At 37.9% G+C, this 14,785-nt stretch overlaps 1 protein-coding gene across 12 annotated transcripts in view; it reads left to right on the forward strand.

Annotated features, from left to right (window-relative positions):
* Positions 1–14,785, forward strand: part of USP40 (ubiquitin specific peptidase 40) — a 33,795-nt gene that overhangs the window by 3,868 nt on the left and 15,142 nt on the right. For 9 of the 12 annotated variants that reach the window (XR_003075991.3, XR_005861229.2, XM_015289069.4 and 6 more), the window contains 15 exons: positions 485–552; positions 1,526–1,639; positions 2,178–2,342; positions 2,873–3,019; positions 5,090–5,233; positions 6,110–6,238; positions 6,827–6,928; positions 7,271–7,378; positions 8,382–8,703; positions 9,445–9,526; positions 10,123–10,294; positions 11,061–11,145; positions 12,155–12,225; positions 13,350–13,666; positions 14,532–14,658. Coding sequence is in view for 9 of the 12 variants with exons in the window: in XM_015289069.4 (XP_015144555.2) it covers positions 485–552; positions 1,526–1,639; positions 2,178–2,342; positions 2,873–3,019; positions 5,090–5,233; positions 6,110–6,238; positions 6,827–6,928; positions 7,271–7,378; positions 8,382–8,703; positions 9,445–9,526; positions 10,123–10,294; positions 11,061–11,145; positions 12,155–12,225; positions 13,350–13,666; positions 14,532–14,658 (2,153 nt within the window). In the remaining 3 variants the exon portion in view is untranslated. Of the gene's footprint in view, positions 1–484; positions 553–1,525; positions 1,640–2,177; positions 2,343–2,872; positions 3,020–5,089; positions 5,234–6,109; positions 6,239–6,826; positions 6,934–7,270; positions 7,379–8,381; positions 8,704–9,444; positions 9,527–10,122; positions 10,295–11,060; positions 11,146–12,154; positions 12,226–13,349; positions 13,667–14,531; positions 14,659–14,785 lie in introns of those variants that run through there. The other 3 variants (XR_005861230.2, XM_040703222.1, XM_040703224.2) reach the window with 3 other exon arrangements.

The following is a 14,785-nucleotide window of genomic DNA, read 5'->3' on the forward strand; positions in this document are numbered from 1 at the left end:
CTTAAAGTAATCTCCATTGATATTTTGTAGTGACTTGCATTTCTGATTGTTTATTAAAGAAGCACCACAAACATAAACTGTTTATTTCAGTTGAATTCAAGTGAGTTATTACAGAATAACCAGTTTTTAGTCTCTAAAATTAGTATTGTCACTTCTACACAAAACAGAACTGTTGTACATGTTGTATCTTAGACATTTACTGCTTGTGAAAGTAAGTGAGGCTATTGCTCTGCATAACATGCCATTTATTTTGGAATGCAACCGTTACAGTTGCATTCCAAAATAACATGGAAGAAATTAGAATTTTGCTGTCTAAACAACTCCATGTTTGCATGTGCTTTTTAGCTTGAACCAGAAGTAATGATGAATGGTGTTGATATGTTGCACAGTGTTTTGACGAAATTTGACGATTGTAACAAAATAAATCTTCAAAGGAAAACATTACCTTTTTTCCTTAACGTGTCATTTTTCTTTACAATTACAGAGGCACTGTTCTCCCTAGGACCCGAAGAACTTGGGACTCTGGATGATGTCGGCAAACCAGATGCAAAAGTACTTAATCTTCCTCTATTTTGTCCCTGTTCAGTGTTGATCCGTATGGTTTGAAACAATATTTTCATGAGGGTGAATGAAAGCTGAACTTTGATACTGAAAGACTGATTGGTTGAAATCCTTTTTGTACGCAGATGCAAGTTTTCAGTACTATAAGCTTTTCCTGCAAAAGGAAGGTGTTGAGCATGTTTCCACTGAGTTTGGTAGTAGAGGTTCTTCAGTGGAAGCAGGAACGATCCCAAAGTTTGTACAGTGCTTTTCTATGTTTTTCTCCACTGTAACTAAAGCTACAGTGCTATGACTGATTTGCCACCAGTTAAAAAATAAAAATACAAATGAAGTGTGTGCAGACTGGATGACTGCATTGAGATTCTGCAGGTGTAACAGCCCACCTATACAAAAAACATTACGCGACTGGAACTTAGTATTTATTTTAGAAGTGCTTACTAAAATTGACTACTTCTGCAGGTCTGCTAAACTACTTTGGTTTCATTCTTTAGCCCTTGGGTTGACGTGTCACAGTTAATTGCTAGGAAATATTAATTCCTTTGTAAATTGAAGATAAAAGTAGGCAGCTGATAATGCTTGTTGACATTGACCCTTCTCCTTCCACCTCATCATATATCTTTTTACTGAACAAGGAGCAGCTTGTCTGTAACTGCATTCTTAGATTTCAGGGTTATGAAAAATAGGAAAGTTGTCCTTTTGTGCTATGGTGGTGGCTTAATTTGAATCCATCCAGTCTTGCTTTACCACAAAGCTCATGTTCCATGACTGTATTGAGTATGGAGGGGTTGTACATGTTTGGGAACTGATGTTCTGATGAGAGTCAAGTTATGAAAGCCATCACTAATGGTGGTTTATTATAGGTTCTGTTCTGTTTGTTTTGACTAAATTACATAATTTTATTTCAGTTGTTGATTTGAAGGCTCTTTCTGATCTGATGGATATATTTTGGTTCTGTTATTCCTAGGTTCGGATAATTCCATTGCAGCTTCAACGGTTGTTTGCCCAGCTCCTGCTCTTAGATCAGCAGGCTGCATCTACAACGGACCTTACTGAGAGCTTTGGTTGGAACAGCAATGAGGTACAAATTGGCAACTGTGGCACCATTGATATTGGAAGTCTGACATTCAAAAACTAGCTTAAAATATTTCAAGCTGTGGAGATAGCAATTAATTGGGCCAGCTTTTCTTCTGTGCTGTTGTATCTCCACATGCACTGTGTCAGTTGTTTCCAGTCAGCAGCAGGAGAAAATTGTTCCTTTAAATACATTTGGAGTAGCTGTACTATTGTTTTTGCAGGAATGCTTTTTCAACAGTAATTAGGCTACTTGTCCTTTAGTTACTTCAATTTCTGTGTTCTGTGTAATGCATCCTAGAGCTTAGTGGAGATCTACATAGATGAAACTGTTTCTCATGTGTTATATTTTATGCACTTGTAACTACTACAAAAAGCATGACTGAATTAAGAATAACAACTAATAATAAACTTTTCTCAAAGTAGTGAATATATGGGTAACCATTGAGGCAGGTTTCTAGCACGTATAGTTTAAGTTGTTTTTAAGCAATAAGCAAAGCAGATGGCACTAATTTATTTCTTTGAGCTTGTTTTATGTTGTGCAGGAAATGAGGCAGCATGATGTGCAGGAACTGAATCGGATTCTGTTCAGTGCTTTGGAGACTTCCCTTGTGGGGACTTCAGGTCATGACCTTATTAATCGGTTATACCACGGGACTGTTGTCAACCAGATTGTTTGTAAGGAATGCAAGAACATCAGTGAGAGACAGGTAAAGCTAGAGGATTTTCCAAGTTAGGTTTCTGTTCCCATTGCTCTATCAAAGAAAAAAAATAAAATAGATGACATCTTTCTGCAGCATCACTGGTGGTCATAGTGAATCTAGATATTGGTTAGGGCGCTGCAGGCTTGCAAATGTTTGGAAATTGTGCATGACTGACTGTTACTAGGTCTTAGCTGGAATTTTCTAAGTCACACGTATGAAGATGTGACTCATGAGCTTAAAAAAAAAAATCAGCAAACATTATTACATCTGAGTTGACAAGTTCTGCCTGTAGATGTAGTTATCAGACAGCTGAACAGTGGGGTAACAACAGTAAAAACATCTTTACAGTCCTTTACTGTTCTTTGTAATTAAGAAAATAAGAATATCTGTGGATGTATGGATGGATTTCTCTTTTTTCCTGCCAATAACAAAAGCAAAATGAGTGCTTGTGTCTTCTGTGGTAGGAAGGATGAACGTCTTTAGAATGTACCCTAAATTTACTCTACTTATTATCTTGTTGTTGTACTTCTGCGTAGGAAGATTTCTTAGACCTAACAGTGGCAGTAAAAGGTGTAGCTGGCTTGGAGGAGGCCCTGTGGAACATGTATGTGGAGGAAGAATACTTTGAAAATGAGAACTTGTATCGATGTGGAGCCTGTGATAAGCTTGTTGAAGCATCAAAGGTAATCCATCAGGTCATTTTCCAGTGTTTGATTTGCTAATGCTGAGACACTTCATTTGCATTACTGTGTCTACCCTCTAGCCCCAAAATAATAATTTTTAAAAAATAATGTTATAAGAGCATACCAAAAATGGACTTCATTTTAACCTCAGCAGCTATGTGATCTATTTCCTGACTTGAATGTTGTTGCAGTCTTTAAGTAATGATGAGTAGGATGGCATGTGATTATGAGAGTACTGCTGCATTCACACACTTCTACTGCACCTGGCTTTGGGCATTTCAGAGCATAGGCTGAAAGATAAGCTAGAGCCTAAAGAAAAGAATGAAATAAACTAGCTGGAAATTCTTACATGAGGAGCACCCATAGCAGAGGAACATAAGTGACTGCTGCTTTGTTCAGGGAAATGGGGTCTCTTGATTCAGGTATTGCATTGTTTCTGTGCTGAACAGCTCGCAGTGATGCGTTAACAGAAAAATTCTGCTGCAGTGTTCTAGAGCCCTTAAGTGGGTAACATGGAAGTAACTGTTCAAGTTTTCCAGTGTTTATGGCAATGGATGTGTGTATTTTCACAGCATACGCCTGTGTCTTTCCCATCTGCCAGCTTACTTCTGGTATAAGTACCACCATGTCATTTCTTTCAGCAAGCTAAGCCACATGCTAAGCCAGTGGCTTCAGTCTGTGGGCTCTACCAGGAGTCTTGTTTTTCCTCTTACTCCTGGTAAAAGACAGTAAAGGGGAAGCAGATATAGGCAGCTGCTAGTGCACTTTGCCTTTGGTATGTTATCCCTTCTTCACAATGACTAAGCTCTTTGTCCTGGACTCTGCATCAGGATGAGCAAACCTTGCATCATGTTTAATGTGGAAAGGAAGAGGTGCAGAGGTAAGTTCAGGTCAGTCACAGTTAATCAGTACCATAGAGGACTTCAGGAAGATTTGCCAGTGCCTCATGTGGCTTGGTTCTAAGTGAGTTCAACTTCCCTGAGTTCAAAGGGAGTGCAAGATAACAGTTGGCTACCTCTGAAATGTGATCATCCACTCAAGACAAGGGGAATTTGGAACTTGAACACAAAGTTGCATAGCTGTGGATCAGCAGTGTGGCTGGGGCCACAGGTGCAGCATTTGTAGTGTGCGTGATCACAGTTGCTTACAGAGTCAGTGCTGCCGGCGAGTGAGGTACCTGCTGAGTCACTCTGACAGAGAATGTCTGTACACACCTAGCTTGTTTAAAAGACACCGTGGCCCATACCTAGAAACACCACTCCTCCATTTCTTTAGTATTCTCTGTGTCTTTGGATGTTATTTCCTACCCTCTTTTGTCTTGACCTCTGAAAAAATCAGATGTTGGAGAACTCCTTGTTCAAGAACTGAATCTGAAGTTATGTTCAGAGGTGATGCAAGGTAGTTGGTTGGGTTTGACACCAATGTTTCTGATGTGCTTACGCACCTTGTTGTTTGATCTCAGTGAATTAGGCGTGAGGTGGATGGTTGGACTTGATGATCCTAAGGGTCCAATCTAAATGATTCTGTGATTCTGCCTTTCTAAAATGGATTATGTTTGGCTTTCCTGCCCAAAGTTTCTCACCACTATAAACAAAATAAAACGAAGAGAGATTTTAACTCTTGCTTAATTGTTCTGTGGGTGTCTGTAGTCTTCCAGGATACATCAGACACAACCTCATGCTAATTTATTGTAGGCTGCAGATCTTACTCAAGGCTGTCTTCTTCAGTCAATCTGGCATATCTTAAGCAACATGTCACTGTGATATCTTCTAGTGATGTATTTTGGACCATTTCTTTTGAATTCAGAAGTAGTCCAGTAGTCACAGCAGATGAAAATTACTGTCTTGATTTTCAGCAGTCATTTTCATAGCAGGATTAAGTATGGGACTGGTGACCATGGAGGGTGTAGACTGCAATGTAAGGGAAGGATCTTGATTGCTTTAGTTATGTAGTAACGAAAATACCGGTCTTGTCTGCCTCCTTGTAAAGAAAATAGAGTAATACGATTGACCATAGCAAGGTTATTCTGTGTAACAATATGCTTATAACTTTTTTTTTGTCATGTTACAGTCGGCTAAACTACATAAGTTGCCTCCCTTTCTCACCATCTCTCTCCTGAGGTTTAACTTTGACTTTGAGAAGTGTGAACGATACAAGGAAACTAGTTGCTATACCTTTCCTATCCAGATAAATCTGAGGCCTTTTTGTGAGCAGGTTTGTACTGTTATATTTGTTAAAGTTTCTATATGCTCAGCAGAGAACTGATATCTCAAGGTCAAGATATCTTTAATTTTGCATTTAGTCAAAGCCAGATATTAAGGAAACTTTTTGGGGTTCTCCTGTGTCCCTAGTTCCAGTGCTTTTGCAAAAGTGTTTCCAAAAGATCACTTTCTAACAGAGTAAGAGAAATACCTTGTAGCTATACAAGGTGGAAGAGTTTAATAATGACCTAAAACTTAATCTGACATTTGCTTGAAAGAAAATTAAATCTGCTTTTGTATTAACTTTGTCTGATAGCTTACATACATGTGTGTTGTCATATATAAAATGAGCTACAAATGTTTTTATCAGTTATTTCATTTTTTTCCCTAATTTCTCTGTGAATTATTGTACATCTATTTTGGTTATAAAATGAGCTGTTCCATTGCCTGATGCCAACTTTTGTTCCTTCAAGTGTGTGGATAATATGCTTAAGGGATGCACTCTCCTTGAAGAGGGTTTTGGGTTATTTTTTTCAGTTGAAATGTTGCAATGCCATCTCAGGGTTTGTATTTGAGGATGCCTTTTTTCAGTTGGTTTGTTAAATGTTTGGTTTTCTCGAGTCTTTTAAACAAAATAAGTTGGTTATAAACATCAGGTTGAGTTCTTCTATTATTTGCATCAATATTTCAATATTTTAATATTGAAATATTTCTTTTTGTACTGTTACTCAGAATCACGTTGGTCCACACTTGTGTGGACAACACTGAAAAGCTCCTTCAGTCTTGGCACATGCAAAGGCATGGAGAGATATCTGAAGCTATGCTGATAGTGTCCTTGTGTGAAAGACTTGCTGATATATTATTATTGTTATTATTTTTCTTTTTGAAGACTGAAATGGATGATTCAGAGTACATGTATGAGCTCTTCTCTGTTATTATACATAAAGGTGGCTGCTATGGAGGACACTATCATGTTTATATCAGAGATGTGGATGAATTAGGAAACTGGCAATTACAAGTAAGTGCTAAATGGTTTTTTTCCTTACTTGTCTCTTATATTTCAGAAAAGCATTAAGAGCTAGAGAATGAAATGGGCATCCAAGCTACTTAATGCTTTAGTGAAGCATTTGTTCTTTTACCTGATTGAGAGGGTTAGTTTTTGGTTGTATGCCGTCTCTGCAGGTTGGAAGCTATTAGGCTTTTGTAGCAAATTTTAGCTTTCTGATCTGCTGTCTCTCACATTACCTGGCTATTGTATTCCTGCTGCCTGTTGTGAGGCAGGTGGGCAGAATCAGACAGCAGGTGCATATGCACTGCAGTGAGCTGGCTGCAAGCTGCTTCAAGTGTTGTGGCAGTGGATGAGTGAATCTTTGCCATGTGTTCAGTATGTGATGAACTGGATATCTCCGTGTGGCATCCAGATATCTCTGTAAAGAGACTGCAGAACAGTCCTTTCTAAAACATTATGCACAGCTTCCTCTGAAATATACATTTGGAGGATTTGCTTTACAGTTCTAAACTGCATATGCAAATCTTAGTACAGGCTGGAGAAGTGCCGGCAGTGTTTGAAGTCAGTGTTTGTGAATGTACTATTTTTCTTACACAGGAAGATGAGGATAGGCTGATTGAAGATCAGCCTTCAAGAGACAGTGAAAATACCAAAGAAGCAGAAAATCCATTGGCAATGTTGAAAGGGATTTTATCAGAGGTATGGTATGTAAAGAGTTCATTGCTTCAATTTTGATATTAGGGAACCCAGAAGAAGGGGCCGAAATGTGCAAGAGGCAGGCTTAACAGTACAGAACTCTTCCAAGATCATTTTGAAGCATGTAAAACTCCATAATTTAGCCCAATTGTAGTATGAATCGTTGCAACTCATACAAAGAAGAAAACACTTTTTTTTTTAGTATTTCCTAATTTGCTTGCTGAAGCTGTTGCAGGATGTACTGCTACTCTCACTTATTAACAAGTATCCATGACTTAATCACTTGAGAATTGCGTTCTTTGACATCTGTAACCTTCATTATCTTAGTTTTTAATTTCTCTGTAGGAAGAATGTAAACAAATTCCTGTGGATCAATTAGGGCAGAAATTCTTGGAGAAGATAAAGGTGTCCTGGAACAAGAAATACCGAAAACAGTACGGAGCATTACGAAAGGTGACGTGCATGTCTGTTAGCTTCTTTTTTTATTATGAAGATAACTTTATATTTCTAATAAGGAGTCAGTAGGATGGCAAATGAAAATAGTGGCACTTGGGCTAGCAAGATAGTGCAGGTGTAAGAGATTTGTTTGTGGGGCAAATTAATAGTCTGGGAAACACAAATTGGATGCTGTATAGCTTATCAGCCTGAAAGCTTTTTTCCATCTATATTGTTAGCCTAAAATAGTCAGCTTTGGCCACTAAACATTGTCTCACTTGTGTCTGTGGATGAACCTGCAACATTGGTACTGCCACTTGGACATAGAAACAGTGATGAGAATTAAAGAGCACTGCTTTAAAGTCATAACAGAAATGGATTTTCAAAAAAGAGGCACTTTTTGGTTGGTTAGGGTACATCCACAAAATTTAACACTTCAAATAAAGTCTTGTGTTTGTCCAATTAGTTACTTCATTTTCTTGCACTTTAAGTAAAATGCTGTTGCATTTATGTTACAGACGTGTGGAAAAATCATGTTGTTCTTTTTTAATAAGACTAACAATAGAGGTTGCAAGTAAATAATTTAGAATATTTGTGAGATCTAACGTGGGTCTTCCACAGAGGGAGCTGTTTTTCTGACCTCTACATAAAGTATAGAAGCAAGTTCTGAGTGCCCCAACATTAACAATCTCAAAGTTTGAGTGCTGTTGTGAGCATTACCATAGGTCACGTAGGGGTTTTGTGTTTTTCTCTATTTTTTTCCTTTTCCTGAGGGAGTTGTGTATGTATGGTTTTCTAATTTTATTCTTAGTATGATGTTTTTTTTTATTGTGTGTGTTTGAAAACAGAAAATACCTCTTGAGAAATCAGCTTGAGTTGAATGGGTTGTGTGTATGAATTTGAGGACAAATTGGGTCACATTGCTGATGCAATTAGCTGATGCAATGTTATATTTAACACTGAGTATATCTTCCTTTACTAACATGTTGTTGTTGCACCTTGTCCTTACTTTTATTTTTAGTATTTGCAGAATCATCCCCAGATATTTCAGTTCAGTCCTGATGAAAACAAAGTTGGTTTAAAGGAAAAATACAAGCTCCCATTTAAGTCAGATTTTCAAGGACAAGCTTTCCAAAGCCCTCCTCAGGAGAATGGTATCCAATGGAATTCAGAAAAAGCACCTACAAGGCTAAGAGAGAGTTCTGCTGGTTGCCATTGGTTTGATCTGAATGATTCAAAAGTCCAACCCATCAAAGAGGAGGATATTGAGAAGCAATTTCAGGGTAAAGAGAGTGCCTACATGCTGTTCTATCGCAAGTCTCAGTTGAAAAGACCTCCTGAAGGTATACACAATTCCTCTTTACATTCAGAAATTCGGGGCTTCCTTCATTGACACTGAGATTTTCAGAAGGGTGAGGGCAGTTGGGCGTTTCTGTCCTTTCCCAGAGTATTGGGTATACAGAGGTCTTCTAGTGCTAATTGAAAAAAAAGAGTTAACTCAAGATGCAAGAAAGTAATCTCCAAGGAGATCGGGAATGGTTAATTGGCTATAGCTGACACTGACCTTTTTCTAATAGGCTTTACAAATAGTAGCAGAGGTGCAAGGTCTTGCACCTGGGTTGTGGCAGCCCAACTGTCGTTACAAGCTGGAGGATGTGAGGATGGAGCACAGTCCTGCCAAAAAGGACCTGGGGGTACTGGGGGATGGCAGCTGGGCATGAGCCAGCACTGTGCTGTAGAGATGTTCATTTCAGGGGAGTTGGACTTGGTGACCTTTAAGGATCACTTCCAACTCAGAAGATCTTGTGATTCTGTGATTCTAATGTGTCTTACTGAAAGAAATAAAAGTTGTTACTAATGACATTCGTTTATCAGTTTCCCTTAGGGAAAGACAGATGTAATCATGTAAGACTTAAAAGCTCTTGTTCTGATTATTGTATTTTAATTTTCTCTATTATGAAAGGTTGCAGTGTTATTGCCTCAGATTTTCTATGATTACTGTTGTAACATCTCATCCCACTTTCCTTGTTTGCCAAAATATGTTTTTGAGCCGAAACCAAACTAGACTGTATTATTTGTTGCAGCTCGAGGAAATCCAAGGTACCGAATTCCTGAACATCTTCTGAATGAAATGAATGCTGCTAATATAGAGCTGCAAAAAAAGAGGTATGTTAATGGAACTGTACAAATCTTTTCGACACTGTTCTTCGTCTGCGTATCTCAGAAGTGATTTAAAATGAAAGAATCTCATAGAACAGGTGTAGAATCAGGTACTAAAATGATTCAATATCATAGATGTTAAGGACTACAAATTTTGTCTTGTCCCCATTCTTCTTGCTATTGGAACTGGATACAGTTATAAAGGAGGGAGGCAAAGATGTCTGACAGTTTGCACAAGATTTCTCTTTTTTTTTTTTGTTTGCATTTTGAGTGCGTTTATCTGTAACAGCTTGGAAAACAAAAGCTTACAATCTTCACATCCCTGAAGATAAAACTTATCACCTTGTTCAGAAAGGTCAAAGCAAGGTGTAGGAACGAGCCCTTTAGCAGTATGTTCTGTGCATGTGGAAGATTGTATGCTAAATAAATCATCAAAGTCTTTGAGCAGCTCTTTGCATATTCCTTGTTGGGGGGAGAATGTGACAGTGAGTTCAGTCACAAGGGTATCAATTACACAACAACTGCCCGGAAGCATCTCTGCAATAGTTTAGCCATTTGTCAGTGGTAAATTCATCACTTCATTCTTTTGTTATCCTTTCAAGAGCGGAGTGCGACTCAGCAAACAATAGCATTGATTTACATCTCCATTTGAGCACATGTTATAAATTTCACAATGGGGCCTTGCATCCTTCACTTAGTTGGAAAGAGAGTGTTCTGGATCTGATTGTTGACAGAAGAAAAACTCTAGGAGACCTGCGACAATCAATATTCCAGGTATTCGCTTAATTAAATAAACATTTATTTTTACTTGAGTTACAACAGCATTCATGTATTTATGCCACTATTTTTACTTCAATCAGAAATTTTCATCAGTACATGTGGTAGGCTGAGAACTATTTGAATTTTCACAAGAGGAAACATTGGTTTGAAGTCAGTGCTACAAGTATTTAAAAGTAATTGACTGTTTGGTGAAGCTTTAATTAAGTAGACTTTAAATAATTAGCTTATAAGGTTTATAATTGGGCAAGAATTGTTACTTTGCAGAACTCTGGAATGTGAAGAATAAGTCCAGTTTGTGGACAGACTGGTATTTGCATTTGGTCTTCATAGGGAATAGTTAGAGTAGTTCAAGAGAAAATAAAAGGAAATAGTAATAAATGTAACTCAACTATTGAATGTAATGTCTGCAGTTGTACTCTACTGCATTAAAGGAATGTGACATTTCATGAAAGGTTTTCTGTCAACATCTAAAACAAAGCTAACTTGCTTTCTGGAAGCACTGTTTGCTTATACGTTACAACCTTTGGTTGGTATCCAATTGAAACCATGTTAGTCTATCCGGCGACTAGTCTGAAAGCATGTCCTAAATCTTGTGTGTTTTCTGTGCTTCCAGTCTTGTTGAAGGAAATAATAATGAGCTATTAACTGTGAAAGTGAGCTTGGTATCCTCTAACAGCTTTTGGCAAAGATATAGTTTGTGTGGTTGAGTTATTGATTACTCAAGTCTTATAACTTTGTCTTTTCTGTTCTTGCCAATTAGATGATGAAGTCTTGGGAAGGAGACATGGTTCTCAGTAGTGCTAAATCTTTACCAGCAGGACTGCACATTTATCAGATACTTGATGGTAAGTCTACCACATATAAGAATTCTGTGTGATTTGTGTAGACACTGTGGATTTAAAATGTCAAATCTTTGGGAGAAGCCCGTTAGTGAGTACTTCTCAACCTAACTTATGTGCAAATCCTCTGCCATTATTATCTACCTAATAGTGAAACTAAACATGTTGAGTCCTTCTATATGCAGTATTTGTGAAGTGCAATGTAAATACTATGTGAATTAAACATATTTGCTGGCAAAAAGATGATGGTCTATATCTTTACCTTATTTTGCTGATAAATAGTTGCTTTCACTATTATTACTTAGGTAGAAAAGATAATAAGGAGAGAGAGTGACATTAAAAAAAAAAAGTTTGTGTTTAAGATGAAGTAAGAATTCTGTAAGGGAAAGTATTTGCTTGAAGAATACATTAATATTAATTAAAAATAATATTTTAAAATGTACTGTCTCCAACTTTACATTGTTACGCAGCTTTGGGTGTTAGTCTTGAGAAGTCTATCTAGTCATTGGGTATTTATGGTTTGATTCAGAAAAGTTAGGGTACCGCCTGAATGTAATCCAACTTTCAAAGATACTGGCATCAAAATACAGAGGCACTGTTAATATTCTTTCAAATCTTTACATTCTTTAAATGACACTAAGTTTAAAATGTTTTGAAGAGTACACATGGAATATGTAGTATGTAATTAAACATGGATTCACTGTGAAATTTCACCTAGATAATCCTCACCAAGCAGCTTTGTCAAATGTTAATGTGAGCCTTGGTTTGCAAGGGAAATTGAATTGAAACCTTCGTGCTGTGGCCATCTTTGGTGTGAGTGCTATGAGGATGTGTACATAATGTTGCTCTTGCTACATGAGTATACCCTGACTTACCCCCTGTAAATTCTGATCACACAGTAGCTTTTATAATGATAGACTTTAGACAGAGTAGAATATGCCAGCACTTATCAGCTTACAGCTGACCCTGCGTGTCTGTTTTGGGGCCGAATAACTTGACAATTTGTTCTTTTTAGGAGATGAGCTGACACTGGACTGCTTTGGGCTGGCTGATGGAGCAGACATTTTTGTGTGGAATGGGAAGGAGGTAAAAGAGAACCAAATATCCTCTCCCCTTGTCAGTTCTGAAGAAATAAACTGCAAATTCCTAGGCATTATTTTGGAAGCCTCAGTCTGTTTTGCTGCCGATGTGCTAACATTTGGGGACACCACTTAGCCTCATCTAGAAAATGACACTTTCACAATTTGTCACTGTTCCCTTCTGTGTGATGTACAGTGTGGCTCTTGTTAGAGTTATGCAATGCAGATGATGATATGGTCAGATTCATAGGTGTCTGTATCCATTGCCAGTTATGCTGGAGTATGTTCTGAGAAGACCTGGTGCCTTTTGGAAGGAGATGGGCTGATAGCAATATGGTAACAGAAACTTCTGCCCTCTGGTGAATCGTTCACCTGTGTTTGTTTGGTCTCCCTGAAGTACTACACTCCTTTTTAATGTATAATCATCCCTTTTATTTTTAGACCCTTACTTAGATTTCAAATACTTGCCTTAGTGACTGTGTTGACACAGTACAAGTTTGCCTTCCATATCTATTGTGGAGTAAAATATTACTTCAGAAAGATATGTGTTGTTAAAGTACACATTTATTTACTGATTTATCAAAAAGAAGCAAACAAAGAAAAAAACGACAGACAAACACCCTCCAAGTGACAGAGTTCTGCTCTTGCTTGATCATTAGGTAAGGTCTTCAATAGTCCAGCTTCCTACACAGTCAGAGTGTTTATGGCAAGGAGTTATGATCTTGACCTGGGTTGAAAATCAGGAAGGCCAGATTTCAAAGTGTAACTCTTGTGATCAGTCTCAGTCACATTATTATTCTTTCTTTTAATATCCCGTGGGGCTAAATTTCACTGTTCTTAATTTGATGGAGGCTGTGTCAACTACTTTTACAGTTAGTTATCAGTGTTTTTACTGCACATACAGACTTGGAACATACCTTAGCATAATGCTTTTCCTTCCTTAGTACCTTTGAGTCACTCTGGTTCTTTGTTCAGAAGGCATTTGGTCTAAACTGGTTTATTCCTAACGCTGTGGTAGGGTCCACCTTGTTTCAGCAATTTTACTGTTGTCTCTTGTTGGTATATGATCTTTTCTGTTTACAAAGGAGTGTATTATTGATCATTGCGTAAACCTTGTATTCCTTTCTTCAGGTTGGTGGCGTGAAGGTGATGGCAGGCCCTGATCATGAACCTGTTCTCTTAAACATTCTTCGTTTAGTGGAGTATAACGAAGGAGGGAAGGGTCAGCATTTCACAGAATCACAGCACGTTTTCCCGTGTAGCACAAAACTCAGTGATCTGCACAGAGCCTTAGCACCAGCAGGAGGAATAATCCTAAAGAATGACTCAGGACATAAAGAAGCCAAGAACTGGGAGGTTCTTCTTGAAGAACATATGAAGGAAACAATCAAAACCATTGGTCTGACAGATGGATGTTCGGTGTTAATCTTAGACAGCCATGACCAAAGGTAACCATTTTGATTGTAAGTATGATTAAGCAAAAAGGCAGTTGTGGCAAAATTTGTTTAGTTAAACAGATTTTAAGTCTTAAAGTCTTACAGTCTAACAGATTTTAGTCTTAGTAGCTAGGTGTGTTTGTGTGTATGTTAATACAGTCTTACATTTTTGGGGTTAGACACTTTTCAACCAATTATGTATTTCCTGAAGTGCAGATGCAGTTACATCCTTTGATTTACATTTGTAAAGGGAAAGGCCTAATGAGAACAAATTGTGCCCAGTGTGCTGGCGCATGAAACTTGATGGAATGAGAGAACTGAGCTGTATCAGAAGAATATGCAGCTTTGCTGAATCCATCTCCTAGTTGAATCTAAAGTTGCCAAGAGCAATTTCTGGTCTTATTTCCCTTCTGAGTTCATAGTCCTAAGGTTTCTGTTTTGCGAGATGTGTTTATGTGCTTGTTAGATAAATTCTGACTTCCTACTTGACACAGTTCTGAAACATTGAAGCTAAATCAGTGACAGGAAAAAAAAAAAGCTGTTTGTGTAGTAGCAGATACACAGTCTCAAATTTTAGTTATGACTTAGCCTGCTTTATATAGTATTTTTCCAGAAGCCTTAAATCTAGCCTCACAAAGTGACTTGGACTCTGAATTACCGTCAGAAGCTCAGTTTCCATTGAAAGACAGTTACAAAAACAGTTTTTCCAGGTTAATTTAATAGCGAGCCTATTGGTACCTGGATTGTACCTGGAGCTGCCACTGTTAGTGACCTAGGCATTATTGATTTAGTTGACAGCTTTGGTATTTATCAATCTAGCCCAGATAAGGTACAGTTTTCCTGTCTTTGACTACCTTTGCACTGCTCACTTTTACAGCTTGGTGAATATTTCAAGTGGTAATTTGACTGCTTTTACATATGACATCAGCTGGCTCCAGGTGAAAAACTTCTGCGGGACGGATGATGAGGAGAAGCATGTTAAAATTACTGCCACTATTGAAACAGTAAGCAGTGTGATTGTTCAGGATGTAACACCGAGTGTTGCCTTGATTAGTTTTGCCAGTGAAGGTGGGCCGGTTAATGAGGATTAAGTTTAGCATTTGAGCTGATGTTTCTCTGAGACAACAGCAT

Source organism: Gallus gallus, chromosome 7 (assembly GCF_016699485.2).
Source record: "Gallus gallus isolate bGalGal1 chromosome 7, bGalGal1.mat.broiler.GRCg7b, whole genome shotgun sequence".
NCBI classification, from domain to species: domain Eukaryota; kingdom Metazoa; phylum Chordata; class Aves; order Galliformes; family Phasianidae; genus Gallus; species Gallus gallus.